Genomic DNA, 18,972 nt, shown 5'->3' on the forward strand with positions numbered 1-18,972 from the left:
ACCATACATGAGAACAGAGGTGTAATATTCAAAACAAAGCGCTGTGAAATAAGTGCTAGAAATACAGTACTTTGTTGACAACGGAGCCCAATCAATCTCTCACTGGGGACTACCAAGAAATATCATTTTATAACAATCGGCACTACTTCAGCTCCTAAATAATAATAAATAATTATATTCTAGAGATTAGATTTAACGTATTGACAATCGGCTATTTCTCTTAAATAAATTTTCCAGCAACGTACCTCAGAGCAGGATAGTTTGAGACAACGGTGCAACATGACGTCTGTGACTCAGGTAAAATTTCTCAAATTTCCTTTGGATCAGTCATTGCTAGTTGGACATTTTTGCACTTATATATATTATTTTTCATCTACTACCCAGTCTGGAACAATAATTGGTTTTTCAGGTCAATAATTTGTTGGTTTCAATGGAGGTATGAGCCAGGTGCTCCATGGGAGGTGGAAATATTCATCCACTATATTTATAATGTATATCAAAGTAACTTTTTTACCACAGTTTATGCTTTCAAGCGGTAATTTTGTAGGGAATGAGGCTATCTAACTGATCAGCAACAAAACTTTACTGGTATCCCGAACTCCTTCCACCTCAATACTGTACATTGTCTGTATACCGGTGTAAATAAAAGTGGAGATAACCTAGGATTTATATGTTTCTTCTGTAAATGCCTTGGGTATAGTTTGCAACAGAAGCAACCTATTTTGCCCTAGTTTCAACCAGTCTGTAGAAAATGTCCACCATGTTAATCATACCAACATTATGAAACACCGTACAGTATTTGGAAACTGTTCCTTTCTGCAGATAATACTTTTAGATGCCGAAATTTTGCCTCTAACCCCAACAGGACTCTGATGTTCACATAACATACGAGGACCAACAGAAAATCAACAGGTTTGCCCGCTGTAATGCTCGTCATGGAGACATCAAGGAAGAACTCAAGCAAAAAGAGGTGAACCAGTTTTTTTTTTTTCTTTCTTTCTTTAATATACTCGTATTGCCCTTCTAACAGCCACATCGACTCTAGTATCATTTGATTCCAGTTAATGTCATATGCTTTTATTTACATGAGTGCCAGTGAAGGCTGAGTGTTAATTCAAATACCATTAACAATCAAAGCAACTCTAGTACTCTGTTCCAGCTAATGCTAAATGATTTTATTCAGCAGGCAGTGAGTCACAAGTCTCACTGTTAACTAGTTATCATATGGAGAAACATAGTACTGCACCATAGGCTGAGATTCACAAACTGATAATCAGTTCCCTGTCATAATAATTAATGTAATCACATTTTCACAGAATGACCTGCAAAATCTCCAGGATGCTGAAGACGAGATGATGATTGCACTTGACAGTGACGAGAAGGTTCCTTTTATGGTGGGGGAAGTTTTTATCATGAAGACACAGGTAAATTGTCGTGTTAGCTGCAGAGATGCAGCATAAAACATTGTGAGCATTCACACTCTATAATTTTTAAACTTTTGTATGAAGCTCAGTTGCAGTGTTTTTCACTAAGTAGGCTACTGTATTGAATTTTTGGTAGGTTACTTCACCACTAGTTTTAATAAGCCAAATAAAATGGAAAGCATTAGGATGTGTAAGCTAACAGATATTTTTCTGGGTATGTATGCGATCCAGTAATGGTCCATGGGTTATGGATCATCTCTGCTAGGGCAGTCCATAGCCATTATGTTAGTTTAAAATTTTTTCTTGTATGATAAAATTTTAATTGCTAAACCACATCCAATGTCAGCTTATAATAACACTATCATACTGTATGATTAAAGAGAATGTAAATTTTATACCGTACTCTACTATGGTATAATTTAACTGCAGTAAGTTAAGGTGGGTGATAAACAACAGATAATACAAGCATTTCATGAGTAAAGCAAGGGTGACCAATAAGCACCCTGAAAGCCAGGTGCAGCTCCTCAAACACTTTAATATAATCGGTGAAGTATTAAAGTCACATTCAGGGCAGTGTGACTGCTGATACGCAGTCCAGAAATCTTATGCATATATTGTATTGACCAATGATGGAATACCTTACAATAAAGAGTAATTATTTGAATCTATGAGATTAATGAAATTTTTACTTGGTGATAATTTAGTGGTTCTGCAAGTGTGTGGTTAATTTCTTGCTTCTATGTCTTGTATGAATTAACTGCCCTTGACACACTCTAGAGACTAAGTACATGGATTCAAATTTGATTAATCATCTTTAGGACAGGTTATTGATGGTTAGTAGGGGAGACTACCATAATGTCTTACCAGTGTGTGTGTATGTTGTTCTAGGCTTTTGTTCTTACTGATGTCGACTTAGTGACTCATAGTGTTGTCTGTATCTCTTCAGCACATCCCAGAGATGCTTAGTGGAAGCTAGGATGAACATCTTTGGATCTGTATGGAATGCATTAAAAAAAATTGTTAGATGGAATTAGAAAGCAGATTCTTTGTCAGTAACATCATCATCAGTTCAACACGAAGATTGTTTTTAGTTTTCATTTTAAATCAGGGATGTTCCCAAAGATTTTCCATACAGTTGGTTCTGTCAGTTTTGGGAAGCTGTTGCATCAATATTGTAGGTTGTAATGGAACTTAATTTAAGGTTGAATTATTTTTTTGAAAGAGTATTATGTATAACTTCCAAGTGCATATGGGAGGCACAAGGTTACACATTTGTGTATTAGCATGAAGATGTTGGAAGCTACAAATCCAGCACTTCTGTTGCCTTTTATCTTTTTAGGATGGGACTCTTCTTAATTCAGATGTTTCACCTTACGCACTGTGCATGGGAAATTGTGCAAAGGTAATGGTGATGTATAACTTTTTAGTCTTTGTAACACTGCACACTGCTTCCCATTAGGCCTAGATTTTTTTGCCCTTTATCATCGTATTTCACTGCTCATCTTTCGTGAATTTCTGTTGATATTGAAGTTAATAATGAAGCTTCTCCTTCAGGATGAAGCCCAGGAAGCCATCAGTGCTCAGCGTGAGAGCCTGCAGGAGGAAATCAGTAACCTTAACAGTCGAGCCAGTGAGCTACAGGACACCATGACTCAGCTCAAGGGCGACCTCTATGCTAAGTTCGGCAATAACATTAACTTGGAGCCGGAGGAGGACTAAAGATTTGGTCATTATTGTTCCTGTGATTAACGAGTTCTTGCTTACGTATTTATGATACACTTTTTTATATTTTTTTTATGTTCTGGCCCATCAAATGCTAAATGTTACCTTCACTGGAGAGGTAGAGGGGGAACAAGGCCATGATGAGATAATCAGGTGCCAAGACTGAGTTGTTGAAACTGAAAAAGCCACTACTGACCTGACAGCTGATATGGAAAGATTGCTGATGACCTTACCAGTTGACATGATAATGCCATGAATTGGTTTGGGTAGGGCATATGGTTCAAGAAATTTTTCTCCTCCCTTTTTCCATTGTCATACACCCATATTTTTCATTGTGTGGTTCTGGTGTGTTTTCGACGCTTCATGACGTTTAATTAATTAAATAGTTGTATCCTGCTGTACCATGTATAAGTTTTTTGCCTAAACTGAGTGAGTGAGAAAAATCTTGGCACAAAACCCAGGCACTAGGACCGATGTGGTCATTCAGCGCCTATTTGCCTACAGTACACTAAGACACTTCTAGTAAAACACCAGAGATGTGTCTATGAAGCATGGCAGCAGCAGCAGAAGCAGCAACTTGAAGCAAAGGGAAAGATGGACAGCTTTGAAAGTCAATCTTATTTTTTTTATTTTTTTAAATAAGCAATCTGGCACTACAATCATACTAATGAAGCCATTGTAAGTGTTGCTCAACACACAACCTCAGCCACACGGGAAACAATGTAAAGCTGGTTAAGGTTTTCACAGCATTAAAATGAATTTACCACTTTTGTTTGGGACTGATGTTATGGTTAACCAGTAATGGCACAAATCCATTTTTTTTTGTTTCCCATATGCTATGAACTCCCATTGTAATTAAAAATGTGCATTTTTATGTTGGTTTTACTCTACATATTGGGACATGTTAGTATTCAGCTTCCTGATGGTTGTTACTTGCTTGGGGTCAGTGTAGAGAAATAACACTCCCAGAATGCTTTCATGCATTTGTATCTTCGGGAGAGAGTTACTGTTTCAATCGTTAAATTTTTAGTTCTATTCTTTATACCTTCAAACAATTCAATTCGGGTACAACCTGTTGAAGTACAAGGTTCAATGGAAGCTACTTCTGACCTTGTTACACTGAAGTCATAAGCTGCTTCAAATCAATATAAAATAAGCAAGGAAACTATACAAAAAAGCATCAATGTAGTGAAGGGGTTACTCAACATGCATAGTGTAAAAGAAACTTAAAACTACAGAACTGTACTTTTCTAACTACTCTTCTAATTACTAACTTCCTTACCATGCTGGCCAGCCTCTACACTTCTTTGTCTTCTACAATAACTGCCTTAATTCTACTTGTCAAAGGAGTGAATGAACACACACACATGAAATATTATTTTATGGAAGGAGTAATAAAATCTATACATTATAATTTACAAGATTAAAAATATTCAAATGAACCACAGCAAAACTGTTTCATTATCTTAAACTCCAATAATCCGATGACATATTTTTCATTACATGCTTGTGATTCTCAGATGTTTTTATTCAGCTTAGGAGAGACTTTGAACCTGAGGAGTCGGATTTTGACACTATTAATCCACTGAGCCAGGGGATACCTTTTAAAATAAGTGCTTCCTCTCTCCAAATGATTTTAGTGACTTCAAACTGACAGGGTTACATATATATAACTTTAAGAAACCCCTTCAATACACAGTAAGTGGCCTCTCCAATGTTGGGCAAAATCATGTCTTGCCATCAGTAACAAAAATGTCACCTGAATTCAAGAAGTTAATTCCTTCAACATGAGAGCTTCTTCCAAGCTAAATAAAAAACACCAGATAGCAGCATGAATAAACTACAAAAATATGTCATCGGACTGATGGGGTTAGCACTGCAGAGCCTAGAAGTCAGGATGGTGGCACAGAAAACCATTACCAGTTACTCATTACAGCCTGGTAAGGGCAAGACACCGGGAGATGTATTCTCGTCAGCTTTGCAGGAAGTCCACCACCACATTCATAGTTTTGCTTGTTACTCTCTTGTCTGTTACAGATATCTCTTGTATCCCTATTCAGTTTTGCTTGTTATAGCTTATTATCTCTTGTGTGTTATTTGTATCTTTTGTATGCTACCACAGATTACATGAACAAATGACAAGAACATTCTGTGCTAGCACACCCAGTATGTTAATAAGCTGGTAGGGAAAAGATGCTGGGAAGCCTCCTTACTTAACAAGAAAATGGGCCTGGGTGAGAGGTTCACTGCTCATAAACAGTGGCACATTACTGGGTAGTCACGGTCAAAAATACAGGTAATGAGTAACCTGAACTTGAGAAATCAGTAATAACTGATACATTTAGTAACATAAACTACATTATAGCTGAAACTCAAAAAGACTATTACAATATACACATACAAATCCAAACCCAATACAATATGTGTAAATTTTGAGTACAAATGGCAAGACACATTTAAGAAAAAATTGTCCTGAGATTCACACACTACTTATATCAAAGCTTTCCCCTACTACGGTGCAGTGAGTGGCCACACTGCTTATATTCAATACTGTACACTATACAAAATGGATTTAGTGTTGCTTCAAACACATGAAAAAGAAAGAAAAAAAAAAAAAAATTGAAACTAAATAATGAAACTTTCATACTGGCAAATACTGTCAAATCTAATGCTTATTATATTCAATAACCAACGAGAGGTAAACAAAAACTATACTTAATGTTCATACTAGACACACATGCACTGACAATAATACTTCCTATAATAATTTACTATAACTACCTCACTAAAACATGCATACATAGTTACAAACACAAGACAATACATATACAGTACATGTACATGTTCTGGCCTCAAGAAAGATTAGTACATTCTGGTAAGAGGTGAACTTACAGCACTGCAAACCAGCAGAGTTGTGTCAAAGTATCATGGAATATGCACAAAGTATTACGGAATATTACTTAAAATGCTATAACTTACAAAAGCATTTGTTCCTAACAAAAATATAAGAGACGTATGGATGGCCAGTAACTTCAAACATTTTGTAGGACAGCCTTAACTTATAATACCTATCACAGTTAGTTGCCATGTACGAAGTCAAGCATGAACGCACACTAGCATGTTGACATATAAGACACACGACTCTGTATCCACCATCTAGGGTAGAGATCTCGATAAACCTAATGATGTACAGCTACAGATTTTAAGGAATAATGCTAAAATAGGTCTAAGGTTACAAGTAATTTGGTGTGGTTTGGTCTAGTTTAATTAGATTAGTTATGTTAGGTCAGACTGGTTAGGTTTTGTTCTCAGGTCAGGTCAATTAGGTCTGGTCAGGTTCAATGACTACAGTTCTTGTAAAGATGATCCACCTAGGGATCACTCAAAATAATGCTACAATCCACAGCAAAGCAGGCAAGCCTAAAAACTGAAAAGTTGTTGGGGGGCTTCAAATGATGACTTATTTACTTGTTTGCCAATCGAGCTTCAATTATGGAATATCACAACGAGCACTGCCACACACTGGAAGCTGCTGAATTTTTCTCTAATAGTCAAGACTACCAAAAACACTCAATTTCTCAGTGTCACTGTACTGATATAAAATTTCATGATATACAAGAAAGGAGTGAGAAAGAGAGAGAGAAAAAGACATAGTGTACTACAGTTCTGGAAGCACATACCCATGACTCTCCTTGTCTCGTAATTTTCATAGAGCCACCATAGAGAAGCAAGAGTCTGCTCAAATGTACGTTAAAATAACACAGCCTTTCCCATTAATACCCCTTTCAAGCTGTAGGGACCTGAGAATTGACTACTGTAGTTCAGAATAACTAAATGTAGATGACTTAAACCAATTTACTCCAACAATATATTTTCTTATTATCTCCAAGCTATTTTATTCCGCTTATTAACACCTCCAAGCAGTGACGGGGTTAATGAAGGTTTTAGCTAACCAATCAGACTGGAAAGTTTCCCCTAAGCTGAATAAAACTGCCATGAGTTAATAAGAACAAAGTAAACAATACATCACTGGACTGACGTAGTTGAGCACACAGTCAATCAAAAAGTCAAATGTTCATGCCCTTTCAAATGTCAATGGCCAACATGAAGGAGGATATCTAGTCAAGTAGGGCTACACAATAAGAGGTCATCTTCATACAGACAATGCCTCTGTCCCTCCAAAATGGGAGATCACAGTACATAATTGCATCAAATTTACTTGCTCTAAACTACGGTAGTGTAACCATAGACTTCTACCCTTTGCAGAAAGCAGCTCGGGAAGAGCTACTACTGTACAATATTTTAGTTTAATATAATTAATATTATATACATATGATAATTTATAAAATGCTTCTCTTTAAACAAAGCACAAATACTGTACAATGAGCCTGAAGCATTCTAATATATAAATATACTTAAACCGACAAAAAATCTCTAAAGTGTCAGCAGTATCTTGTCAAAATGACTAATTGTCAAAATGACTAATAAAAAGGAGTGAAATTACAGTAAGGCACAGCTTTTATAGAGCATAAATTTATACTAACTGGGAAGTACTGTATTTAATATTTATGCAGCATACTGCATCTAACATAAATGTCATTCATTATTAAAAGCAGCATCTCAAAGGCATGGTAAGGTTGATCATACACTGTACAATAATGCTAACTGTTGAGACATTATGACAGATGAATATTAGTGGTGTAGAGAAACACGTGTCTGAGACATAAGTTTATTCCTGACTAGTTTCACAAAGACGCTTCTTCAAAGGAATGAACTTTTTCCAGGTCAATCTGACTTATATGGCCAGCTGCTGGATCACACTCATGGTTAATTCTTAGTCTGCAGGTCACTAATTGGTCCGTTACCTTTCCCTTTCTGACTTAACCATCTGCGCTGCTATGCGAGACTACACCATGTCACCTACTCATTTGTTGTTATTACTTTTATTGTTTGTTAAGTACAGTGCCTCCAGAGCTTTACTTTGTGCCTTTGTCAGATTTATCTCTGTTTCACTCTATTTTGGCAGATGATATTTTTCATCTACGTCATTGACCAGGACACTAGTTATCCGATGATGATGAAAATTTCATTCCTCTGAAGAAGCCTCTGTGTGACACTAGTTAGGAATAAACTTCTGTCTCAGAAATGTGTTTCTCTACACCACTCACAATAATGCTAATATTAAGCATAATGGACAGGAAGACCATCTTTGGTAATTACTGGAAGATTAAGTTGTATATACAGCTGTGGACACAAATACTGATCCACTTCATTACGATTAATAACAAGACACTGAACAATGACTTTTTGAACCTTGTGATCCCATTTTGGACCCAACAAATCTGTCAGAAAATTATGTTTCATAACTGTTTGACTAAAGCATGGAGCAACATTATCATTTGCGTCCATACAGCACTGGCAAGGAATAACAGCCTTATGTGAATATTATCCTCATGGACTTAGGTGGTCTTCTAGTGCACCTTCTTGTTTGCACTCACTTGCAGATTACATCTTAAGACTCTGCTTTTGTGAGTTTATGAGACTTTATAGCTGGTATGAGCTGGTACTAAGCCTCCTAATCCCACAAGAACACAGCCATACAGTGTGTCATGGATAATAAATTAATCCTGCAATTCCCTTACTCATCATCTCAGTACTCCAAAACAAAATCATTTCTAATATTAACCCCTTCAGTACCATGACCCACCAGATTTGTTAGAATTTATTTGTTAGAATTTATGTACCATGTGTTGTAGAAACGATGCTATGAGGGAACTGCAGGTGATGAGTATGGCATCAATGTACAGTCCAGAGGCACTCTGACCCTGAAGAACACATGACCCCCTCACTTACTATATACAGTGGAGTACAGTACTGTAATTCCTCACTATACACAAATTCAAGCAGCAAGTAAGACAAATTCATTATGTCAGGAACAGTTATCACATAATATGGTTTTTCATTACCATGTGGTCATGATGTGCTATGAAGGTTCATACTTCTACACACAACTTCTTTTCCTTTCCTTTAAATCTAATCCTACAAGACACAGTACACCACACTGGAAACATCCTCATACATATACATTTTTTCTTACAATATCTTACTTTAAATAAAATCTGAGAAAAATCTGGGAAAATCTTATATCGCAGCTACATTCATTTGGGGAAAAAAAAAAAAAAAAAAAAAAAAAAAATGGGAACTATGCTACAGTGCTGAAGTGAGGAATTACCATACTTAATGCAAAATAATTGCACTTTTCTACAAATTAATGCTGAAAATATACACAAATATGTAGCCCACACAATGTACAGCTTAAAATATCTAAAGTTAAGTCTTGTAACAGCCAGTATAAAAATAAGTGAAGCTTTAAAACTAATCAGTACCTTAACATTAGCTGATTAATGCAATGGAATTACAGTTATCAGGACTGGATTCAGAATGTAACTAAATGAAGTAACTTTCTACCATGCTATCATTATCTTCACCAACAATCATCATCATCCCCTACCAAATTTAAAACAGCATATAATGGAAACTGTACAGTAAGGTGAAACATATACAAAGGAGAAAAAAATGTAGTCAGTCAGGCAGGATTACAGGAGCTTGAATGATGAGCGAATGTTTGACTTATTTCACTGGGTATGCAACTAATGGTTCTCCCACTTCTGCATCAGGAGTCCGGCTCTCTTTCAAGTGGCAGAAAGTAAGCAACAAAACACCACTCATCCCTTGGGTTTACATCCTTATGGACCTTTACTCTTCTTAGCCTCATCAACAGCACCTTACCAACAGACCACCACGTGTCCATTTATAATACCCAGTAATTAAACCTAAGCAAGTTGCCACCAATCACAACTTCCTTCTGCCAGTACAACTCTCCTAAAATCTATTATGAGATTATTTCTCTTCTGTTATTAACATCTATAACTTAAATAAGTGGATATGAAAAGGCATTAAGAAGTTAAAAAAAAAAAAAGTGTGTAAGAAAACTACAAGGAAACAGTGGGAGAGGAGAAAAGTAGTGTCAGAAAAAGTGGGAGAGGGAAAAGATTAAGTAATGGGAAGATAACAGTGAGTGGGTTAAGGTGCTCCAACTGGCTGTGGTCCACAAGGATTTAAATCCATGGGAAGGTTAGGGTTTATTGCTCATATAATCCTCCTTGGGCACGGCAATGACCATTCTTGCCTTAGATGTCTGAACTGAACAGCCTAACCGCAAGCTCCTACACTCCTGATGGTGCAATTAAAGACTGAATGATGGCTGGATGGATGGAAACATTCTGGTGCACTCATTTCCTATAGTGAAGTCCACAAGAGGACTGATGACAAAGATGACGATGATGATGATGCTTATTCAAAACTCAGGCAACATGAGAAGCCTAAGAGAAAAAAAATCTTTGTGGATAACTGGAGGTCTACTGTAACAGCTCCAGCACCCAATTTAACTCAATTTCCAACTGACTGTTCATGACTATATCACAGCAATGGTAAAAAAATAAATAAGGAAACATTTTAGTATACAGTATAAATTCCAGATATCTGAATCCATTCCTGTCAATAGGTATCTTACATTAACCCTAATCTCAGTATACACAGACAGAACAATCCAGTACTAAGAGACTAAATCTACTTAAACAGCAGACACAGATCTGACTTGCTTCAAATACAGTAGAGTCTCACAGATGGTCCTGTGGTATTTTTATGAATTTCACACAGTCTTCAGTCTAATGGCACTACTTTTGCAGCCTTACAATATCACATTTTGCTTTAAATGATACATATTACTCAGTTATATCATCTTCAGCCCAATGACATCTTTTAAATTTCATCCTTAATACAATACTTCCAGACAATTTTATTCAGGTTAGGGGGAATCCCCTGGCAGGGAAGAGGTTAACCCATAGCCTGCACCATACATCACGAGGTTGATCTGATGGGCTGTAGCATGTCTCATATAAGGTTGATCTGACGGTCTGTGATATACCTCATGTGAGCAAGAGTTTCAACCTCCTACTTCATAGATTATGAAAGAAGCAGCATCGTGAATATTTTACGATACATTAAGTTATCATCTCCCATCCCCACTCCCAAGTTCCAATTCATAAGTAAGGGAATGGCAGCTACCATAAGCAAAATATCATGCTGTTCTCAACCATTTACCACAGCATTAGAACCCAAGGAAGGCATATCCAGCTCTAGATGCTGAAATCAAATGCTAGGTCAACAGTAGAGGAGGAGGGAGGGAAACAGAGCATCTGAAGGGGTATGTCACAGAAATTTTATGGCTCAATTGGATAAATGGCAATTCATTCAGACTCAGACACTACTCCCTCATGATTGGGAAGAAACTGGTTTCTCACATATTGCAGAACTTACAATCAAACTAACTCCATAACTGTGGAGAGTTCAGGAAAAATATTTAATAGACCTGTGTGCCATACAGATATACACAAGTGAATTGCTTAATTTGTCAAACTGCAGCACCACCAAGAATTTTGCAATCATGGTATGCTGCAGCTCACGAGGTAATGAAGGCTACATCTAACCCTTCCAGTCTAAAAACTCTCCCCTAAAAACAATTAAATTTTCTACTGGTAGAAATAACACAATGTACATCCTTAGGAAACAGGGATAACATTTACATCCCTACCTTTCTACTGCCCCACACCACTCCTCACTAGTCTCTCCCTTAATTTGACTTAATCCTTCCCAATTATTTCTTTTTTACATTATTGTTTGTTACCATCATATGTTTTTATTATGCTAAGGAGTGACTTTTCTTATCAATGAGGTTGGATAATGCCTTAATACTTCACTACTCGATATCCTCCCTATGTTAACAAAAATCATCTGGTGGTAGCCTGATTAAAATGAAAAAAAGATGTCATCATACTGAAGAGGTTGCCTAATTTGCACAGCCATTCTTAAAATACCACACCATAATACCAAACATCCACATCTAAATTTGTATATTTAAAAACATCCATTAAAAAAAGTGTGACTAAAAAAAAACAATGCTCCAAGACCATCATACTGTCACCACCTGTGCTCACTCTACTGTTGATGTAAAGTAATTCAAAGTTATTAGAATCAAGTAAAGCTCTAAAGGCCTGAGGGAATATGGTCAGGTTACTGCAACACTATGTTCACATTATTACCACTAGTCTTTGTCAAAAGGGTCGTACTATTAAAACTGGGAGCATGATGTTGACGAGCTCCCAAATCCATATAATAGTTTCTGTAACATGATGATGATGACTGACTATGTTATCTCTCAGCAATGTTGCTGACTGCATACTGTAATGTGGGATGCAGGCTGATCACATCTAATAATCATAAGTTTCCATAACTAACTGTAAAATGTTATGGGCTTGTTTACAACTTTGTGCACTCAGTTTCGATAATACTCCCCTATGCTTTCCATAGTTGTAATGTATAATGATAACCAGATCAGGTATCTACAGTATGCAAAAAGGTACACAGCTAGTCCTTGCCATAAAATGGCATATGCCGAAAAATATCACAGCTGTTTGCATACAAATCGTCCTGTAAATTAGGGGAAACTGGCAAATCACTTCTACTGGCAGCCATGGAACTGTAACAGGTAACTTGCTGTGACTTGCTTGAGGACTTGGCACCAAATAAGGATATAAAACGGGGGACTTGCATGAAGAACTTCTGTACTGGTTACTTGAGAGCTCCGACCCAGCACCTGACACTTCTAAAATCATCATTATTCAAACTTTCAACCATCCACATGAAGATCACTAATGGTCATACAGTATCATTACACCTTATATTACACAATAGTCTTTATCTTATTCTTAACGTCCTCAGATGATTCTGTTTACTTCATGACAGACTTGGTAGTGATTTGGTTAAACAATCTCTGTTAACACATTCCCAGCCTGACTTCTCTCTGCACTGTTTAATAATGCAAGAATAAAATAAAGAAAACTGTATATCGCTGGACTGAAGGTGCTGAACCGCAGAGGGTGAAGGTGTAGGCAACCACCCAACATCTGATGGTCATTTGTGAAGCTTAAGATGAGAGTAATTGACTGATAATGAAAGCACCTAAACCTTTCCCCAGATTACATCACGAAACCAATGAACTTCCAATCCAGGTTCCTATTCCAGTTTGAAGTGTAAATAAGTTCAAGTGAAACATATTCTGTATGAGGACCCTGTGATCGGCATGGAAATCGAACTGCTGAATGCTTCCTGTAACATGGCAAGTATGGTAAGCACATGTCATCCTCACAACTGTCGCAGATGGTCATAAATTTGGCACCTACATAGGCCTTCACCTCCTCAGTTTTAAAATAATACCGTACATCTGGACATCTAATGTTCTTCCACATCAAACCATCAATGCCATCAGCTAAATCCAACATTCATGACGTCCATTACCAAAAGACTGTCAAAATTACACACATAACTATGACCTCAAAAGTCAAAAATAAGAACATCATTAACAATTTTATGTTCAAATTTCATATTTACCCTATGCAAAAAAAATGGAGTAATCTGAATACCTTTCATCCAAGTAATCTACAGTAAAGGAATACGAACCTACACAGCCAAAATTTCTAAATGAGCTGTCTGCTTAATAGGAAACCACTTGAACTCCTTGAATCTGATGATGTATGTTTAAAATGCATTCCTGCTACCACCAGACAATTTTATACATTTCTGTAGCCATATGACGGGGAAAGGGTTAAAGAAGGTATAGCTAACCCCTCCAAACTGAAAAGTCTCTCCTTAGCTGAATAATAATCATATGGTGGTAGCAAGAATAGGATACATTTATGTGAAGCAACAGAATGTGGTGAAAGTTTTTGCCATTATCAGACAGTGCCAGGATTCCGGGGGCTTGAATGATGAGTGAATGGAAGCGTGGCCCATTGGAGTGGGCAAACTCAGGTTGTCTGGACGTTGCTACTCCTCACCCTGCCCTAGGGTGGGAAAGGAGGTCCAGATGATGATGATACAGTGAATGGGTTATCAAATGTGTTAAACACTACTTACTTCTCAACACTGACTCCAACATCCCCACCACTACAGTACTACCCAAATCAGCACCATCACAAATTCCAGTTCTGCAGTATCACTATGAAAATGATACTCATCAACAAGAAATTACATATTTCTGGCCTCCCTATGCTGGCCCTCTACACTACAAGTACTACTCACCCATAACGCATACACACCTCTACTGCTAATGCCTGCTTCTCCATCATAGTGCACCACTAATGCTGTACTGCACGCTAGCTCCCACACCATTGTAAGATGCAGACTCTGTACAGGCAGTAACACATGCATGCATTAATTACTCCCTGCTACACATTGGGCAACAATTCCAACTTCTATTCACATTGTATATGGTACAGTTGTGGACAAAAATATCAATCCACCCCATAATAATGTATAAAGGGACAGTGAGCAATGACTTGAAACCCAGTGATGTGACTTTTGGAGGCCAATGAATTTTCCAGAATATTTTGTAAGAGTTTCATACCTGTTCCACTAGGAAATGAACTGATATTTTTGTCTGCAACTGTATATTCAGCACTAAATGTATCAATACTGACTGGCTCCAACTCCAACTTCTATTCATACTGTCTATGGTACATCTGGCACTTACATCAACACATAGGAACTTATGGCTTATGACTGCATTAAGTACTGAGGGTACTGGCAAATTTTTACCTTGCACTACAACAGACAGCACAGGAAGATTATGGCACTGAGCACTAAAATCTCCCCACCACTATAAGTATATGAAAAACTGCAGTGGGGCAGTGTAAAGGATATTGTTTTAGGGGCGGTGTAAAGGGTATCATTATAAAACCAATTACTGTTCTCTCTCCACTATTGCAGCATAAGTATGAAAGACTTGTACATGATGCAGAGGCATAGCTGGCACTAACCTAAACAACCCACATGCTCGGTTGCATCTATGGCTGAATCAACTTTGCAATCCTGGTCATTTATCTCCTCCACTTTCTCGTGCACCTTCTGCTCTTCTTCCCATACTTTACTGGCATCCATCCCCATAATGGCAATCAGCCTGGGCTCCACGTCACCAAGGAGTGGACGCTTTGATGGGTCGCCAGCCCAGCACTCCTGCATCAGATCCCAACAATGGCTGTCAAATACTGAAAGTCGCTCTGGTCGTGCACCTGGTGGGGAAGATTAATTATGAGATGACCACACACCACAAAGGATCAATGATTTGTTGTTTCTCAGGTACTTATCACATTTTTCTTTCACAAGGTGTCCAAAGACGATGTAATAACTTAGGTGATTATTGGATTAATCTGGACTCAAAATTGGTCTATCAATGTGTGTCCAATTCTTAGTTATTAAGTACCTACAATCATTGGTGATATGATTAAGTGAAACTGGTCTCCCTCATAATTAACTCCTGAGATCATCAGTAACTGCAGCTCTGTAACAACTGAGAACTATACCCATACTGATAAGGCATTTTTTATTCAAAACGAGCCCATGAATCACATCCTGAAGTCAGTACATTGTCCTGGAACACGCTGTACAATAAACTGACCATCCCAGGATATTTCTTACTGCCAGCTGCATCAAATTCATATTGACTCTTCTGATGAAAAAATATATGGGTCCACTCTTTACCCATCACTGTCCAGAAACTCATTTTTCGGGCTAATCTCACTGATGCTTTAACTTCCTTGTACTGTATGTAGACCCACCTTTCTTCACACACGTCCACAGCTGATCCTTTGACTGACACTGTTCAAATATGAGCGGGAGCCTGACATGGCCGGCACAAATATACCAGAAGAGAATCCCAAACGCATACACATCCACACTGTTGTCGTAGTGTCCAGTGAAGAGCTCTGGTGCCATGTGTATTGGGGTTCCCACGATGCTGCCCGACATCATTGCCTCGGGCTTGCAGAACCCAAGGTCAGTCAGTTTGGCACGGTTACTTTTGTCAAGCTGGAAGGAGGACAGAATAATAGTATGCGATACAGAAACATGAGCCAAATAACTAATAACAGTAGGTGGCATAGAAACAGAAAAATAACACAAAATGTAGGTGACAGAAAACTGAGACAAATAACACAGTAGAAGAGTAGGTGACACAAAACTGAGACAAATAACAAATAGAATAAAAGTGACATAGAAAACTGAGATAAATACCACAGCATATAACTAGATAACATAAAAAATTGATACAATTAAAAAAAGAAAGAAAAAAAAAAAAACAATTACTGTATGTGACCATGAAAACTGAGGCAAATAATGAGGACTTTACCACACAATTCTGCTTCAAGTTGCCAAGCATTCCATAATGTCAAATTACAGTACCGGTACATTAGAAGCTTGTCTTTATAACTGTACATAACTCCTCAAAGTCACAAGGAATCCCACCTGGTGAGATAAGGATGCTGCTGTTACCAACCACTGTTTTATAAGAAAATATAAGATGTTCAGTTCTATAAACATCTCTAAACATTTTTCACAAACCACCAAAAATTCCAACCAAATATTTCTCTAATCAGCACTGACCACTAAATGGTGAGTATCTACACTATACTGTACCCAAAGTATAATAACATTTCAGCTGAAATACTGTACCAGAACCCCTCTTCTTCCCTGCCCCTCAAAGTCGATATCATAGAACTGACCAGCACATTCTTGAGTTTGATATCTCGGTGAACGAGGCCTTGAGAGTGAAGGAAGCGGATCCCCTGGGTCACATCCAGCGAAATCTGCATGGAAATAAGATGTATCTGTACAATAAGTGAAATTTCATATTTCCAATTTTTTTTAATCCCAGGAACTTTTAGAGATACAGCTTGAATAGGGCAGTATGTGTGCTTTACCAGCACAAGATATTATAAGAAAGTAAGGGTAATGAAAATGGGTTTACATGGAAAATGCTGAGGAACATTTATGATCCTGTAACCCCTCAATCCAATGATATATTCTTTTATTTTAATTTTGCTACCACCCAACACTATTCATCATCTTATAGGAGGTTCCTTTGGTACAGAAACAGTTAATGAACGCTATATCAAACCCCACCAGTTCAAAACACCTAACCTATTGAGACAATATCAGTACAATAAAAATACTACCACAGTGAAGAGGTTAAGAAAAGAAAAGAGATCTATAAACCATAAATAATATACAAAGACTTTCATTATCAAGTACTGTATGTACCAACATACACAAAATCCTGGCCTGACCCACCTGCAGCCGCACCCCCCAGTCCAGGCCATGTTTGATGGCCGAGTACAGATCTCGTGTCAGTCGGTCCATGATAAGCAGCACTGCTGGAGTCTCACCCTGCCCGTAGCTGTGATCAATTACACTCCCACGCAGACCCACAATACGCTCATGCTCGGGAACACTTCTGTAATAGTTTGAGTACGTTAGGTCTTTCATCTATTTCCTTACATCATTTTATAGCCTCTGAGGTGCAGGGGTTAATTATACACAGCTTCATATAGGTCACCTGAAAAAAACAAGGACCAAGGGTAGATGAAGAATTAAGTAAGCACTTGCCATTTTCATAAAACTTAATCAGTAAACAATAACAACCACCCCATGTAACCCTCTCTGAGGTGTTGAGCTTTAGCTAAATACCATCAGTACAGTCAGCAAACACTTATGGTCTAGGATGTACGGTGGCACAATGCTAAATCGTTAAGTGCAACTTGTTTCTCATTCATCAGTTAGCAGCTAAAAGCACAAAAAACATGGACGGTTATTTCAAAACAACCTTATTTTGAATAACAAACAATTTCATATTGAAAAAAAGGTGTTAATTCATCGGTAGCTTGACACCACAATTCAGATAGAAACACTTTAAGCAATGACTACCTGTATTAGAAACTCATATACAAACCTAGTGTAATGAAACTCCATAGCCAGATCATTCCAGTGTTTTTCATCAAGGGGGACCAGAGACTTGACAGCACAGGGTCGGTGGCCACCCCATGACGCACACCCATACACCACCCCATACTGACCACGTCCCAGCTCTCTCTCCAACCGTGGCATTCCTGATCATACAGGGAAAATTACTTGTCCAACCAAAAATCACATACAGGCAGTCCCCACTGCCAAAATTCATTCCTACAACTGGTACTGTAAATTGGCGGAAAAAGGCAGGGCATCTTTTCAGTAACAATATAACATCAGTAAGTAATTTTTCTTTCTATTCTGAAGCAAAAGAGAACACAAAAAAGGCAGTATTTAATGAGGATGTTCTGTATTGTACTTCACAATAGCCAGAAGACTTCTTTCATATTTAAAATGGCTTAGCATCTTTTTAGGCTGGAAGAAACCTGTCATATAGTTCAGCTACTGTTAAACTATCTTATTCAGCTTAGTAGTTTCCTAATCCTATAGGTTTAAACTGAAAACAACATCCTCAGGCTAAAGGTGTTCATTTGGTTGTACTGCCAAACCCCTCACCATAGAGTATCATGTCCCTAAGCGATGTGGATTCCAGTGAGAGGCGGGCCAGTTTGGGTGCATCCACCTTCTTGATGCGAGTCTGCTGCCCCTCTGTCTTCTCTAGCCGGAACGTCAGCTGCGCCTCCAGCACTTTTAGGCTGCCCAAGAACGACTCGTGACTTGCCTTTAAACGCTCACGAAACTGACAGTGACACGGACTGTGTATAAGTCAACTTATACATTAATTACTGCCATTAGTTATCTATTTCAACTAAGGGAAAAGACATATGTAAAGCTTTCAATCTCTCTTTTCACCTCCATTTCTATCATTCTATCATTTTTTCCAAACTAAATTGCTTTTCTATCCCAT

General features: G+C 37.8%; 2 protein-coding genes across 2 annotated transcripts in view; one reads left to right on the forward strand and one right to left on the reverse strand.

Moving 5' to 3' along the window:
• Positions 1-254: 254 nt before the first annotated feature.
• On the forward strand, positions 255-4,018 carry LOC145414263 (prefoldin subunit 4-like). The gene is made up of 4 exons (XM_080283861.1): positions 255-297; positions 866-970; positions 1,317-1,424; positions 2,979-4,018. Exons 1-4 carry the CDS (start codon positions 280-282, stop codon positions 3,141-3,143), a joined length of 396 nt encoding a protein of 131 aa, XP_080139987.1. The 5' UTR covers positions 255-279; the 3' UTR covers positions 3,144-4,018.
• Positions 4,019-12,416: 8,398 nt separating this feature from the next.
• LOC145414148 (dual serine/threonine and tyrosine protein kinase-like) overlaps positions 12,417-18,972 on the reverse strand; it is a 34,715-nt gene continuing 28,159 nt past the window's right edge. Inside the window, exons 9-16 of the mRNA XM_080283715.1 lie at positions 18,621-18,804; positions 18,049-18,205; positions 17,391-17,553; positions 16,823-16,906; positions 15,881-16,130; positions 15,096-15,334; positions 14,346-14,450; positions 12,417-12,446 (exon numbers count right to left, since the gene is read on the reverse strand). Of these exons, the coding sequence (XP_080139841.1) occupies positions 12,417-12,446; positions 14,346-14,450; positions 15,096-15,334; positions 15,881-16,130; positions 16,823-16,906; positions 17,391-17,553; positions 18,049-18,205; positions 18,621-18,804 (1,212 nt within the window). The remainder of the gene's footprint in view (positions 12,447-14,345; positions 14,451-15,095; positions 15,335-15,880; positions 16,131-16,822; positions 16,907-17,390; positions 17,554-18,048; positions 18,206-18,620; positions 18,805-18,972) is intronic.

This window comes from Coenobita brevimanus, chromosome 98 (assembly GCF_032717465.1).
Source record: "Coenobita brevimanus isolate Jiangsu-jjx chromosome 98, ASM3271746v2, whole genome shotgun sequence".
In the NCBI taxonomy this organism is placed as follows: Eukaryota; Metazoa; Arthropoda; class Malacostraca; order Decapoda; family Coenobitidae; genus Coenobita; species Coenobita brevimanus.

Excerpts from the sequence above, each read along its gene's own strand:
- LOC145414263 (XM_080283861.1), top strand. Across the intron at positions 971-1,316 it reads AAGAACTCAAGCAAAAAGAG|AATGACCTGCAAAATCTCCA; the intron begins GTGAACCAGTTT and ends ACATTTTCACAG. Across the intron at positions 1,425-2,978 it reads TTTTTATCATGAAGACACAG|GATGAAGCCCAGGAAGCCAT; the intron begins GTAAATTGTCGT and ends CTTCTCCTTCAG.